Source organism: Lonchura striata, chromosome 25 (assembly GCF_046129695.1).
Source record: "Lonchura striata isolate bLonStr1 chromosome 25, bLonStr1.mat, whole genome shotgun sequence".
In the NCBI taxonomy this organism is placed as follows: domain Eukaryota; kingdom Metazoa; phylum Chordata; class Aves; order Passeriformes; family Estrildidae; genus Lonchura; species Lonchura striata.
In genome coordinates, this window is record NC_134627.1 from 6887942 (window position 1) to 6902990 (window position 15049).

The 15049-nt window shown below is 64.4% G+C and overlaps 1 protein-coding gene across 2 annotated transcripts; it reads right to left on the minus strand.

Moving 5' to 3' along the window:
- Positions 1–1180: 1180 nt before the first annotated feature.
- Positions 1181–10026, minus strand: IGFBP4 (insulin like growth factor binding protein 4). Of its 2 annotated transcripts, XM_021532952.3 has the most exons (4): positions 9615–10026; positions 3730–3884; positions 3480–3614; positions 1181–3196 (listed from the first exon to the last, which is right to left on the minus strand). In XM_021532952.3, exons 1-4 carry the CDS (start codon positions 9994–9996, stop codon positions 3068–3070), a joined length of 801 nt encoding a protein of 266 aa, XP_021388627.2. In that variant the 5' UTR covers positions 9997–10026; the 3' UTR covers positions 1181–3067. The 2 variants fall into 2 exon arrangements, with proteins under 2 accessions (XP_021388627.2, XP_077644427.1); XM_077788301.1 differs by having other exon boundaries at positions 3480–3884.
- Positions 10027–15049: the final 5023 nt, after the last annotated feature.

A 15049-nucleotide genomic window follows, 5' to 3' on the forward strand; every position in this document is an offset into this window, starting at 1 on the left:
CCACAACCCAGCACTGCAGGGTGGGCTCAGGAGCTGGTGCCCGAGGTATCCAGGTGACTCTGCTGTCCCCATCATGCTGATGGGACCAGGAGGCTGCAGCTCCCCAAGGTCACAGGCAGCTTGGGCTGTGGGACTCCAGCCCTGAGACCCTGGGGCAGCCCCAGGACTCCCAGAGCAGGACTCTGTTGTTATTGTGCTGCTGGTCAGGATCAGCAACTGGGAATGTGGCCAGGCAAGGTTTTCACACGGTGCTTTGGGGGGTCGTGCTGCTCCCCCAAGCCCAGCTAGCCCTGGTAGCCACCAGCACAGGGCCAGGGCGTGGGGCTGGGCTTTAGGAGCACTGGCGTTGGCCCTGCTGCGGTGGCCCATCTGCCGTGCCAGCAGATTTCTGGGCTGTCTGTATTGGCTGCAGCCACCTTTGGCCCCGGCCCGGTGGCGTTTGCACAGCGCCAGCACCGGCGGCTGCCGGGCTCCGGTAACGGGAGCATCGGGCTGGTGCCAGCTCCAGATGACCCTGCCGGCCTTTGGACTCCTGGCAGCACCGGCTGCAGACACTGGGACAGAGCCAAGCCGTGACCGGGAAGTGCGCGGCTGTCGCAATTCCTGTGCCTGGGCATCTCCCGTCTGCATCCTGAACCCTCCCAAAACGCCGAGCGGGACTGGAGATGCCCGGTGCACCCTGGCACCAGCAGGCACCTGCACGTTTGCCTCGGGCTGCAGCTCCTCAAGGCCAGTGGCACTTCCTGGCCGTGAGCCCGTGTCCCTGGAGCAGCCGGTGCCTGTCCCTGGCTGTCCCTGAACTTTGAGGCCGGTCCAGGGTCCCCTCCCAGCCTGGCGCCGTCTCCGGCCCCGCCGCTGCTCCGTGGCGCTGTGTAGGGCTGACGGTGACGGTGACAATCCTCCCGGTGGCACCGGTGGAGACGCTGAGCCAGGAGTCATGAGGAAGCAAGAAATTGTTTCCCACCCCGTCCCTGCACAATGAAATTCTTCCAGAGGCTTGTGAGCTCCTGCATTTCCGGGGCTGCTGAGCCCCAAACCCAACACAGGACCAGGAGACCAGCTCCTTGGGCAGAGGTGGTGACCAAAGCCTGTCCCCACACCCGTGGAATCCACAGCCCCCTCTTTGCTGCTCTGTCTCCCTCCTCTCCCACAATTTAAAGCCATAAAAGATAAAACACACTCGATAGAAACACATCAAATAACGGGAAATTAAATACAGTAATTACCTTTTTTGAGGATACAAAGGTTCAAGTGTACTGTAAAAGGTCGGTGCTACACAGGAATCTGATGGGATGGGCTTGGCCCGGGAGGGACGGACAGGGACCCCTTGGGCTCCAGGGGACATGCTGGGGGTGGGGGACACTGGTACATGGTCGTGTGTAAATACAGCCCTAAACTACAGGAGAGACGCTACAAGACGCTGGAGCCCTCGGAGCGGGACACAGAATGTGCCCTGGTGCATCAGGAACCCCCAAAGCAGGAAAGGCTCTGCTGGACCCGCCCGGGGGTACACGGCGAGTGGCCGAGTGGCCGAGGCCACGGGGCTGGCACTGCCACTGCCCTGTGTCCTGCTGTGGTGCTGCCACAGGGGACTGGCACTGGGACTGGCCCCGGGAATCCCTTCCTTGGTGCGGTGGCTCCGAGGGGTGGCAGAGGCAGGGACCCCCCTCCCTGCTGAGGATCGTTCTGGTGAATTGACTCAGTTTAGAAGCTGTGTGTGAGCAGGGCCACGGGCAGGCAGGGCAGGCAGGGATCTGGCAGGGCACAGGGCAGGCAGGGGATCAGGAGGGCAGAGGGTGTTTCACTAAAACTGAAACGCTTCGTTCCCATCGGGGGGCCTTGGACAGGACAAATCCACACGGAAAACCAAAACCTACCACTGAGGCCATGGGGCCAGAGGGTGGGTCAGGAGAAGGGAAGTCCCCTCTGTCTTTGGCACACTTCCCATGGCATTTTTATGTGAAAAATTTCCATCCCAGCTCAAAGAAAAACCAGGTACAAAACCAGTGACAATTTCTCAGCTGAGAACATAGTGCTGGTGAAATCTGCAGATCCCATCATGGAGACATTCCAGAATCCATCCCAGTTTTGTCACATTGGCCAAGAAGAGAAGACAGGAGCCATCACCACAGTGCCTTGGTCCCTGAGGATGGAGAATTCCAGCCTCGAGGCCACACAGTCACTTATTCGATCTCACCAACAACATTTTTTAAATACTAAAAAATTTGGGGAAGAACGAAAAAAACTCAAACCAAAAGAAGCTCTTCCCCCTGGGATGTGTTTCCTGGGCATTCATCACCCCTCCACCTTCCCCTCAATGATGCTTGCCTGGGAATTCTGACCCCCTCACCCCAGGATGGAGGAAGGGGAGACAAGACGGATGGGAGGCTTTGTCCCTGCAGAGGGAGTGGGATGGGGCTGGGCCGTGGGGAGGAGGTCTCGGGCTGTGGGGCTGGAGGGCTGCAGCAGGGAGGGGGGAGATCTCTTATTGCTCTGAGTGGCCACACTGCCCTTCACACACACACGCTCAGGGTGGGATGCAGGCGGGGGGGGTCTCTCCAGTGCCCCCAGTCCTTGCGTGGGCAGCCTCTTGCCACCAGGGAGGGCAGGATGAGGCACTTCTGCTGCTGCCCGTGCAGAGGTCTGGCATGGAGGGCACTGAGCTGCAAATGGGATGCTGCCACCGCACCCCCTGAGGTGCCAGGTGTCCGAGGTCGCCTGCGGGGCCAGGCTGAAATTCAGGGCTACCACGGGGCAGCAGCAGCAGCAGCAGCATCAAGGGTGCCCCCCACCCTCTCCACCCAGGCAGCCCGACCCCAGTCCCGGGGCAAGCATCGTCCGAGCTGTGTCCGTGTGGGATGGAGGCGCGGCTGGCGCACGCCGCGGTCCCCGGCGGTGGCTGATAGTGGTCATGGCCCGCGGCGCGGCGCGCGGCGCCATCCGAGGCGCATCCCGGGGTCCCCCGGCACCAGGGCACTGCTCAGCAGTCACGTCCCCTCTCCTTGTCTCCTAGGCAGCCCCGGCGGGGGTCCTGGCCCTGCACGGCGCGGGGCCGCCGCGGTCACGCTCACATGCTGTCCGCCAGCTGGTGACAGTCCAAGTCCCCCTTCAGCTCCAGGAATCCCGGCAGCTTCACCCCCGTCTTGCGGTCCACGCACCAGCACTTGCCCCGCTGCCCGTCCAGCGCCGGGTGACACTGTGGGAATGGATTCGGTCAAGGACACCCAACCTGCACCCCACGGCCATTCCTGTGGGCTGCCTGACAACCAGGAGCTCTCTCTGGGATTTTACCACCCCCATCCCACCTGGGGCTCTTCTAAAGGGCCCCCAGCACCCAAAGGGTGATTCCCACCAAAGCCAGGAGCCGGGCAGGCTCTGCCATGCCTTGTCACTGTCCCCTCCATCCATGTGCCACTCCCAGACTCACCCTGGCTCTACAAAAAGCCCAGTCCCCCATGATAGGACGGAGCCCATCCTACCTGCTTGGGGTGGAAGTTGCCGTTGCGGTCGCAGTTGGGGATGGGGATGACGTAGAGGTCCTCGTGCGTCCGGGTCTGCGAGGCCGCCAGCCTCTCCAGCGCCCGGTGCAGCTCGCTCTGGCACGAGCCCTGTGCCTGGGGAAATTGGGGCTGAGCTGGTCGCAGGGCTGGCACACGCTCCTGGCCCAGATCCCCAGGAACCCGGCCCTGGAGCACCCACCCTGCCCTCCCCAGCCCTGCTGGTGCTCACCATGACCCGCGTGTCCTCGCGGTGGTGAGGGCTCCCGCTGCTGCGCATCTTGTTGCCGTTGTTGACCCTCTTCGCCTGCTGCTTCTGCAGGCACTTGCGGTCGTGGATGCTGCAGGGGCTGAAGCTGTTGTTGGGGTGGTCGATCTCCTCCTTCTCTGCAGAGACACAGACCAGGGGGGTTCAGTGCCACAGGGCAGCCCTGAGGGTGGCAGAGCCCCCACGGTGCCCCAGTCTCCACAGTGCCGCTTGCACCTCGAGGAACAGCCTGTAGAGGTTTCCGGCAGGCTCCACATCACCGTCTCTGGTCTCCACAGGTGTCACTCACAGCCCTGGGTCCATCCTACCCCTGCCACTGCACTGGGCTGAGCTCCCTGCAGCACTGGGAAGAACTCCTGGGAGTTTTTCCTACTCATTAGCCACAGCTAACAACTTGTCGCCATGTGTCTGTTGGTATAGGGTCACAAATGCCTGCTGTGAGTGCTGGGCAGTGGCTCCAGTGTGCTGGGTCTGGCTGTGCCCTTGCCAGCCACATGTCACCAGGCACGAGGTGCTCACCCTCAGCACGGGAGCTACAGGCCTGGAAGCTGACCTGGGATAATGAGCTCCAGAACGCCCCTCGTGCCCCCCAAAATCTGTCTCTAGGAGCTGCAGTGGCAGTGGAGGCACCAGGGCGGTGCTGAGCCCCCGCCAGGCCCGGGGCGGCACCGGGCGCCACGGCCGGGAGTGGAGCCATGCTCTGCTGCGAGGAACGGCCCTCGCCAAGACATGAAAGAAGAAATTCCTGGAATAAGAAAGTTAATCTCCCACGGGGCCGATCCCAAAAGGCGGCACTTGGCATTCCCGCCTGCGCCAGGAGCGCAGCCAAGCTGCCGGCCCAGATGTTGGCAGCTGGACAGAGTGTCATGAGATGAGTGCTCGGCGTGACTTTAGTTTTTAAAGAGCTGCCGGTTCCTCTGGTTTGGGGCCCGTGAAGACTCTGTGGAGGGGGGACACCCCAGGAACCAGGGTTCCTCCTGTGCTCAGAGCTGCATCAGGCACAGCCCAAGCAGTGTTTTCCCCCCTGTCCACCTGGGCTGTGCAGGGAAGTGGCTGAGGTTATCGTGGGGTTGGTCTTAAACAAATCAATATTGCAGCTGGCAGCAGGGAAAACCTTCCCAAACCAGGCAGGGGGTGGTCACTGTCGAGGGTCACACCCAGGGGCTCAGAGTGCAAGGACAGGGGCTGCTGGGTGAGCCTGGCATTAGCCCTTCCCTCAGGTAGGCAGAGGGGTCGGAGCTGCAGCTTCCTGCCCAGTGTATCCCCACAGCATCCCAGTCCTGATCTCTTGCCACGGTCTCTGCAGTGCAGGGCTCCTGGCCCAGCTCCTGGGGGCCTGGTTAAAGTCCAGAGTGAAGCCCCAATCAAAGCCCCCTCCCTCGTGGGTGTTATTTGCTTTTTGCTTAATCTGTCCATTTTTTCCAGGAAATAGCTCATGCCCTTGAAATTTGAAACACGAACCCAAAGTCTCCAGGACCCTGCACAGAGCAGTGCCAGCGCCAGCCCCGGCGGCACCAACCATGAGGCTGTGGCGCAATGGGGACGATGGTGGCAGAGCCCCGCCGGGTGCTCAGGGCGTCTGGCAAGGATGCTCCTTCCCTCCCCTGTATCCCTGTGGGGAGACGAGCAGGAAAAGCTGGGCAGATTTGCCAAAGTTCCTGCACCTCCATGCGCTGCTCCCACGCCGTGCGAAGGAGGCACCGGCGCTGCCCCTGCAGGGGAAGCCCTCACCGATCTCCGGCACAGCCAAACCCCCCTCCTTCCCCCTCCAGCTGCCTCCAGAGCATCGAATCTCCCGGCTTAAATAAAACCAGATGCCAATAACATTTTCATAAGGTCACATGAAGCGCCGGTGCCTCCGGGCAGCGAGGCGGCTCCTGACAGCGCTCGGGACCCGCGGTCCCCGGCTCTCACGGCAGCTCCGGCATCCCTCCCTGCCACGCTGGGGTTACTGTCCCCCTGCTAAGTGACACACAGCAGCTCAGGGAACCTCTCGCCTCCCTGGAAATCCGACTGGACCAGAAAACTCGCCCTCAGCACAAAGACTTGGGAAAAGCAACGTGTGTGGAGCCCAGAGCTGCCACAGCCCACGCTGCCCTGATGCCACCCAATCTGTCGCTTGTGCATGGGCACCACCACCATGGAGGGATGGAGGGTAGAGGGGGTCCAGATTTGGCCAAGGGAAGCTTCTCTGCTCACTTTGGAAAGGAAGTGGGTGCCAAGGGGATGGGAGAGGGGGCTGACCTCGCTGGACACATAAAAGAGCCGCCTGTCCTGGGAGGAGGAGGATTCCTGCCGGCCTGTGGACAGGGGACACAAACGAGTCATTCAGCATCGCCTTCAATTAACGGGAGCTGCAAATGAGGTTGGTCATGTGCCGAATTTGTGATTCACAGCGCTGAGCCCGAGGGAGCAGTGAAGGGCTCCGGCTCCACCGCGCGGATCCCGTGGGAGCAGAGCCTGGGGCAACCAGCAAAGCCCTGGGACCTCGTGTGTGTGCCCATGGGGACAGACAAATGTCACTGACCCCACAGCTCCAGCCCCGCTCCCCCTTGTGCCACCAGCCCGGGTACCAAGGACTTCATACACCTCAGAGGGCAGAAGGGACATCCACGTGTCTGTGTCACAAGCCACAGTGAGCCCCAGCACCCTCCATGTCCCTGTCCAGTGTCCCCAGTGTCACCTGTGGGTGGTCCTGGCAGGACCGTGGCAGTGCTGGCTCTTGGCTTCCTGGGCTCTGCACTTGGCAGGCGCCAGCACTGGGAGGGCCATGCTCTTTTTGCCAAGTGCTGGCTCTGGCAGAACGTGGGGAGGCAGGGATAGGGGTGGCAGGGGCACAGGCACCAGGCATCTACTGCCCCTTGGCCTGGGATGCCAGCTGGGAGCTTGGCCCGTCCCCATGCCGGGACACAGTGCCGTGCTCAAACAGGGCTGAGCACCTCCCACCTCAGTGCCCAATGTGGGACCGAGGGAGGGGAGGTCAGGATGCAGCAGAGGGAGTAAGGAGTGCAGATGCAGGTGATTCCCCAGAGGCACCAGAACCTTGCCAGGAGCAGCACCCAGGCTGGAGAAACCCAAGCGTGGATGAGTCCCCACCCCAGGGGACAGATGGGACATGGCTGAGCCTTGACTGGCAGAACCCAGCCTGTCCTCCCTGCCTGTGCACTGTCCAGCCATGGCTCAGCCATCACCATTCCTCCCAGTCACTGCACACAGAAAGGAAACAGGATCTGTCCCAGCTTACAGAGACCACACGGGATGAACACAGCTCCCATAGGTCAGGTTTTCCCAGACATAATCATTTACCCAACACTAAATCACTCATCATGTGTGCAGGGGAATATGTCCTCACCTCTTCCTGGCTGCCACACATGGGCTCAGTCACCACCACCCGCCAGCTGTGACGGAAAGCCAGGGCTGGGACCTTCTGGAGCCGGCCCCTGCACAGATCTCTGGCAGAGGAGTGGGATTCCAAAGCCAGCCGTGAGCTGGCAGGGACAGCGTCCAGTACAAGGTGCCCGGACAATGGAAGACAGCCTCGAATCAGGCAAGCAGCCACCGCTCCCTCACCTCCTTAGAGTCACATCCTGTGGGTGCCACAGGTCCGGGGTGAGCAGAGAGCCTCTTCCTGGCTATGGAGTCAGGAGCCATGCCTAACCGTTCAGAAAGCTCAGCCTCAGCCCAGCCCCCTGATCCCAGCCTCTTCCCTGGAATGCGGAGCCCCCCGGACAGAGCCCCCAGACAAAATGTTTACTGTAGGAGCTGCGCGTTAACCGCTTCCCAGCCGCCGGCACCGCTCGGCCCCGGGGCCGCGGGCGCAGCCGGGGGCACCTGCTCCAAACGCCCCTGCCCCTGAACAGGCATTTCATCCCCTTCTGCTGATCCCGAGGGGACACATCAGATGCACCGGCCATGCCAGGGTGCCCTCGCTGTGCCAGGCAGGGCAGCGTGGGAGCGGGGGAGCCTGCAGCCCCCAGCCCCACACTCCCACTGTCCCCGGGGTGCAGAACAGATCAGGGACCCACGGGGGATGTACCGCTGGGACTTCATCGAGCAATGTGCTGCGGGTGTCCTGCCCACATCCTGACGGGCTGTCCGGCACACAGGGGCTCCTCCTGCCCTCTCGCCCATCCTGCTGCCTGGGACGCTCCTGGCTAGCACAGTGCCCGGCGGGCGACCCGGCTCCCATAGCCACCCACCCATCCCCAGCCAAGCCAAAACACCGCGGGAAGGAAGGGAAAAAATGCAAGTCTGTTTCCTAAAGGCTCTGGGAAAAAATGTTGCATTACGCAGGGCACGGCCAAAACCAACAGGGCTTGGCAGCACGGCGCAGCCCCGGGCCAGGGAGCCCAGACAGCTCCTGCAGGATGTGGGATGAGGACAGACAGGCAGGACAGGGGGGCTCCGAGCACTCCCAGCCAGCTCCTGTCCCAGCAGGGGGGTGGCTAAAGGGGCCTATCCACGAACTCATCACAGCGGGAACGCCAGAGGAGCTGCCATGGATCAGACATGCAAGGAGGGAGTGGAACTGGGATTCAGCCCCCCAGATGGGCAGGGATAAACATTGCTCCAGTCCCTTCTGCCCCTCAGGGAGCTCCAAGTGACCCCATGTGGGGATCCAGGGTCAGGCCAGACCAGCCTGTAGATTGTTCTGGGATGATGCTCCCCAGCTTCAGGCGACATGGTCCTGGTCACAGCCTGCAGGATGGGAAAGGGGGACCATGAATGGACCAGGTCCCCACACTCATTCCCTGGGAGCAGCCTCATTGCCATGGTGTGACCTGCACAATTCTGGGGTGAGTTCCCACTGCCAGCTCCACTCTCAGACCCCAGATCCTACCCGAGCACCAGGGACATGGCAGAGGGCCACCATCACCACCTGCAAGGCAGACAGAGCACCCCAGCAGCAGCTTCTCCAGCCTGGCCCTGCCTGCACCCCGCTGCCCTGGCACGGACAGACACAGCTCCCACACAGTGCCCAGCTGGACCTGCCTGCAGGGAAGCAGGTGCCCGTGGCCTCTTTCCTGTTTCACCCGGGGCAGTGCAGCCAGATCTGTCAGCAGCATCCCAGGGCTCACTGTGCAACGGGAGCTTCCCTGGCAGCTGGGCTGTGTCCCCAAGGGCTGCAGGTGCTCACGGGCCACGTTGCAGCCAGGGCACAGCAGGTGAAGGTGCACCTCTCCAGCACATGTGGAGCCAGTGGCCATGACACTGCTGTGCCCACGGTGGGTAAGGATGGCACAAACGTGAACCACTTGTACCAGGTCTCCTGCAGCCTATCTCTGCTCCCTCCCTGGAATATGGTCCCTGCATTCCCATCCTGTGCTGTCCCATCCCATCCTGCCTCTTAGAGTCGTGGAATTGTTTGGGCTGGAAGGGACATTAAAGACCACCCAGTTCCACCCTCCTGCCATGGGCAAGGACACCTTCCACCAGACGAGGTTGCTCCAAACCTCATCCCACCTGGCCTTGAACACTTCCATGGGTGGGGCATCCAGAAATATTCTGGGCAACCTGTGCCAGAGCCTCACCAGAGCCTCACAGGGAGGAATCTCCTCCTAACATCTAATCTAAATCTTCCCTTTTTAGTTTAAAATCTATCCCCTCGCCCTGTCACAATCTATCGGTGTAGAAGTCACTCTTCATCCTTTTTATCAGCTCCCTCTAAGTATGGGAAGGTCCCTGATGAGTCCAATCCTGTGGCCACAGCTCTTGCCGAGGGAGCAGGGAGTGGGTTGGTGCCAACAGGGGTTTATGCCACTGCCCCTGTGAGGGACAAGGACCCCCAGGCACCCACCCAGGGTACCCACCCTGGGCACCCACCCTCTGCCGCCCCTCCGCCGCCTCACCTGGGGGCTGGAGGCTCTCCTGGATGGCCTCGACGTCGGCCAGGTCAGTGCAGATGCCCTGGCCGTGCATGAGGGTGCGGAGGGGCCGGGGCTCGCCGCGGGGCGGGTAGCAGCGCAGCCCCGCACCGCAGCGCGCGGTGTAGACGCCGCAGGCGGTGCCGCGGGGCAGCGCGCAGGTCGCGCAGCACCCGCAGCCCGGCTCCCGCACCAGCTCCGCGCAGCCCTGCGGAGCCTTGCACCGCGCCAGCCGCTCCTCCGAGCACGGCGGGCACTGGATCGCCTCCTCGCCGCTGCCCGGCCGCGCCGCCGCCGCCAGCAGCGCCAGCACCACCGGCAGCACCGGCAGCACCGGCAGCACCGGCAGCCCCGGCCCCGGGCGCATGGCGGCCCCGCTCCGGCCCCGCTCCGCGGCGCTCGGCTGGCGGCGGGCGCGGGGCGGCGGCGGCGGCTTTATGCGGCTTTATGCGGCCCCTGGCCACACCTCCCGCCGCCGCCACCGGGGCCACCGGCGGGGCCGCCCCCGTCGCCACCGGGAGACCACCGGGCAGCGACGCTCCCCCCGGCGGCGGCCACACCGGCAGCGGCACCGCCGGTGGCTTCGGCAGCGAGGCCACCGGCGGGGCAGCCCCGGCGTTGGGCAGTGCGGAGAGCCGGTCCGGAGCCCCCGGCCCCGCGCCAGGCACCCGAATCACCCGCCTCCTCCACCCCTGCTCAGAACCGAGAGCAGCCGGGATGAGCGGGGGTCACACCGTGCGGGGCTGCAGCGCGGGGAGTGAGGCCAAGATCCCGGGGGGGGCTCCGGGCTCCGGGCGTGGGGGGCCCTGGCGGGCGGAAAAGTGCTGCTGACCACGGAGCATCCCGCACGGCTCGGCCCCGGCGTGTCCGGGACGGCCCAGGGCGGCCCCGCCGGCTCCCCGAGCCCACCTGCCCCCGGCTCCGCAGCCGCGGCCCCCCGCGCCCCCCGCCCCGCACAGCCCGGGATAGGTTGAAGGCTGCCGGCACCTAGCGGCTACTCGGGAAAAGCGGGAGCGGGCGGAAGCCCCGGCTGCCTCCTGGGACCTCGACCCCGTCAGTGCCCGCAGCACCGGGCGAGGGCGGGAGCCCGGAGGCGGCGGGGAGCAAGCCCTGTGCCCGCGGGACAGTCCCCGAGCATCACCCGGGGTCAGCGACCCCCGAGCTGTGCCCTGGGGCATCGCAGTCAGCATCCGGTTTGGGGCAACCGGAGGGACCTGTCTGGATGTGGTGAGGGGGTCCTGGGCATCACAGCGGGGTCTTGGAAATGGCAGGGGGGGCCTGGTGTGGGGGTCAGTGCAGTGGGTGGGACAAGAGGAGCAGCGCCTGTCATGCAGGGCCTGGGCTGAGAACCCCAAATTTATCTCATAAATGAGTATATCCAGTGCTCAAACTGGCATTTTGAGGCTTGAGTGACAGCACTGGTGGCATTGTCACCAGGGCTTTCAAGACCATCTTCTCTCTCCCATGCAGGTGAGTTGGGCATCAGCAAGTGAAGGCAAGACAGTGGGAAAAGAGGGTCTGTGTCCCCCACACCCCCCACACCCCCCAGCCCCACAAGGTATCATCACATAGCACCGCTCTGAGCCCCTGCCCTGCCTGGCACTGCTGCACAGTGGCCGTGACTCGGGGCAGAGGCACCAGCCTTGACTCAGTGTCCCAGCAGAGACCAAACCCAAACAGGTGCCCAGTCCCGCTCAGGCTGTGGCACCTTATCAGGCCTTGGCAGCACTGAGTGCCCGCCAGGAGACTGTTGTGTCTGCGGGCAGAGGCAGCGCCAGTGGGGCACGCAGGGGAGGACAGTGCTCCCTCACCTCTGCCCAGGCACTGCTCCCCCAGCTCCCTGTCCCAGCACCATCCTGTACAACAGAGTGAGGCTGGGCTGGTGCCCCCCACAGTTGTGCTGCCCCCCACCCCAACCACAGCTCTGAGGCCACGCAGGGGCTCAGTGCTGGTGTTTGGTGCTCAGTGCAGCCCAGACCCTTGCCTGGGACAGCCTCATGCCCCCAGTCCCTGATGGGGAGCTCTTTGGGATTCCCGAGGCTGTGGGGGCCCAAACTGGCTGCTGCTCCTCAGTCACACATCCCAGCAGGGTCTGGAGCTGCCACAGCCCTGGAGAGACCTTGCAGGCTGGCAGGAGGCAGGAGCAGGAGGGGGTTTGGGGCCAGAGAGGGCTGTAGCCCCCATCTGAGGGTGGCTCTGATGAAACCAGTGAGACCCCAGGCCCTTTGAACATACTTTGGGACACGGTGCCTGCACTGATGGTGCAGGACTCCAATACCTCCTGCCTCCAGACACCAGCAACAGGACAGACCTCAGGGAGGACCTGCAGCCAATGCCCTCTGCTCAGCCAGCCCCCTCCTCCACTGGATTTACTCCCCATTTCCAGGCAGCTTCTCCTCCCCAGCCCTCCCTCGCATCCATTCTGGCATCTCCTCCTCACCCTGGCTCCCTTCCTGTGGTTCCCCCTCTCCCTGGGCTGGCAGGACAGCCGGTGACCGGGCTGCGTGGGTGCTCAGCACCCGCCGGGTGCGGTCCGTGGGTGCGGGTGCGCTGCGGGGCGGGCCGGGGGCGTGTCGGGGGCCGCCGATAACAGCGGGCGCCGTGCCGGGGCCGCGGGACCAGACGGAGCGGGCGAGTGGGACGAGCCAAGGACCCCCATCCTGGGCAGCCGGGCCCCGAGGCGGCGGGATGGGGTCCAGCAGCCTGCTGCGACTCCTCCGCACCCTCTGCATCGTCTCGGCGCTGGCCAGGTGCCTGCACCCTGCCACGGCCCAGTGGTTTTCCCTGGGCTCAGAGGACACCACCCCGGATCCAGGCACCAGCCCCATGCCCCCCAGCCTGGATGGGGAGGAAGGTAGGCACGGCGGGATGGGGACTTGGCTTTCTCAGCACCCCAAATTTCTGCACCTCAGCATGGATGAGGAGTGTGGAGGGTGATGTGTGGGGTACCAGGGTCTAGGGCTGCTGGTGGCACTGCTGTGGCCATGGCAGGTGCTGGGAACTAACTGGGAGTGCTGTGCCACTCTGGTCCCCCTCCGGCACTGCCACCTCCCATCCCAGCACTCCTTTGCTCCTGCAGACACAGACGCCAGCGTAGAGCCCGTGGGGAAATTGCTGCTGAGCAAACCTCCTCTGCCAACAGCCCCTAAACGCCGGGACCAACTATCCAGAGGGGCAGCGAAGGGGTCAGGCCGTGCCCCGCCACGCACACGAGGCCAGGTGCTTTTTCCCTGGGCAGCGAACCCCCTCCATCTCCTGCAGCCCTCCCAAAACTCTCCAGCTGTTGCCATGCTCTTTGCTATGTCCTTCCCCTTATCCATGCCCTGCTTGCACACAGCAGCCCGGGCACTGAGCCTTGCTCCAACCCCCAGCTAAACTCTCAGCTCCCTCTGCCCCCTTGGAAAGAAGTCACGGCAGCTTCCAGCGTCCTCTCACATGGGGCAGACCCACAGCTGCGCTGGGGTTAGGCCCCCACGGTGGGCTGAGGGAGGGTCTCACCTGCCTCCCAGGATCCCCCCGAGCCCCTCACTGAGTAGTCCCTGTCTGTCCCAAGCAGCACCGACCCACGGCCGCCCCGGAGATCTTTGAGGGGAGCGCAGTGGAAGAGGAATTCCTGCAGATCCAGGTGGTGGAGGGGTCCTGGTCCCCGGGGAGGTGTCAGGGACAGCCTGGGATGGACACCGGGACAAAGGGCTCTGCAAGTCACGGGCTGTCAGGCGGGAGGGGATGGGGACGGTGGGAGTGGGGAATGGGGATGGTGCTCAGGGATCTCGCTCTCCTGATCACAGCCCCTCCTCTCCTCCGCACAGACGACGGCCAAGGGGCTGCCCCGGAGGGTCCCGTCGGCCCCGGAGACGGACCCGGCCCTCCAGGTGAGAGGTGGGCACGGGGCACCCGTGTCGGACCCGTCAGCCGGGGCTCGGGCCCCACGGCTCAGGGCTACTCTCTCCTTTTCCAGGTGCACAACATCTCCGGCTGTGTCTGCCCCGTGCGCCCCGGCCCTCCCGGCCCTCCCGGCCCAAAGGTGCGGTGGTCCTCCCGGAGGGACACAGAGGGACACTCCGTGCGAAGTCCTGATGGTCCTTTGTCTGTGCAAAACCCTTTTTGCTCAGGATTTGCTCTAATTTTGGGGTCTGGGTTGAGAAGTGACTCAGGTGGCCCCAGGGAGGGAGTGAGCAGGTGTCCGTGGTGGGCTCCAGCAGAGCCAAGTGCCAGAAGGTGAAGCCAGGCTCTGAATTTCCCCGACAGGGAGAGAAAGGTGACCGAGGGTTCCCTGGAGAGAGAGGCCAGCCCGGATTCTTAGGAGAGAGAGGGAAGTCCGGCAGCCCAGGACAGCCAGGTCACCAGGGTCCTCGGGGCCCTCCAGGACCACCGGGACCACCGGGGCCCCCAGGACCCCCGGGCGCCTGGGGAGCCAGGAGCCCACCCGTGCCTGCTGCACTCCCCGAGAGATCAGAGAACGAGGTGAGCACCGGAGCAGGAACAAGGGCAGGTGCTGCTGGTGCTGGCCGCAGGGTCCGTCCCCGGCGGGACTGGCGGGGTGGGGAGGACTGGGACGTGTGGCTGTTCGGGTGGGCAGGGGGACCAGGGGATGCGACAGGGCAGCTCATTGACTCTGCTCCCTCTCCTCTCTCCCTCCAACCTGACAAGCAGCTGGGAGTCTCCAGCCCCGCAGGAAACCCAGGACCCCCAGGTCCCCCCGGGCTGCCTGGCATGCCCGGACCCCCCGGCTACCCAGGGCACGATGGCCCCCAGGGGGCTCCTGGGCGGGAGGGAAAGCCAGGACCCCCAGGCCCTCCAGGAGCCGTGGGGCCACCTGGTTTCCCTGGGGTTGAAGGACTTCCAGGGTCTCCAGGCTCAGCTGGACCAGATGGACCCCCTGGAGCACCTGGACTCCCAGGGCCTCAGGGTCCCCCCGGCATGCCTGGGCACGAAGGACCCCCTGGTCCCCCAGGATCTGCATCACTCCCTGGCAAACCAGGGCTCCGAGGGGAGCCAGGATTCCCAGGACCAAAGGTAAGGGAGTCCCAGCCCAGCCTGTCCTGGGGGACAGGGCCCTGGGGGGGGATGGGGTACCTGGGCTCACCAGCCCCCAGCCCTGCCCTGGGGGAGCAGCCCCATTCCCCAGCCCTCAGAGTGCTCCAGGGCTGCCCCGGGACTGCCCCAGTCCTAGCACTGAGGGGCCCAGGGAACACAGGGGCTCCACTCCACACTCACCACCCTGTGCCATCTGTCCTCAGGGTGAGAAGGGCGAGCATGGGCTGCCAGGCATGCCAGGGAGCCCTGGCCGGACCGGAGAGCCAGGCTCCCCGGGCATGCCCGGTCCCATGGGGCCACCAGGACCACCAGGGGACTACAGGGTGAGTAGGGCGTCCCGAGCTGTGGGTCCTGGGTGGGGGGAATGCCAGTGTCACCCCACA

Coding starts and splice junctions, on each gene's coding strand:
- IGFBP4 (XM_077788301.1), bottom strand. CDS start 9,996: ATGCGCCCGGGGCCGGGGCTGCCGGTGCTGCCGGTGCTGCCGGTGCTG. Junction 3,885..9,614: donor GGAGAGCCTCCAGCCCCCAG/GTGAGGCGGCGG, acceptor GTGTCTCTGCAG/AGAAGGAGGAGATCGACCAC. Junction 3,197..3,479: donor GCAACTTCCACCCCAAGCAG/GTAGGATGGGCT, acceptor CCATTCCCACAG/TGTCACCCGGCGCTGGACGG.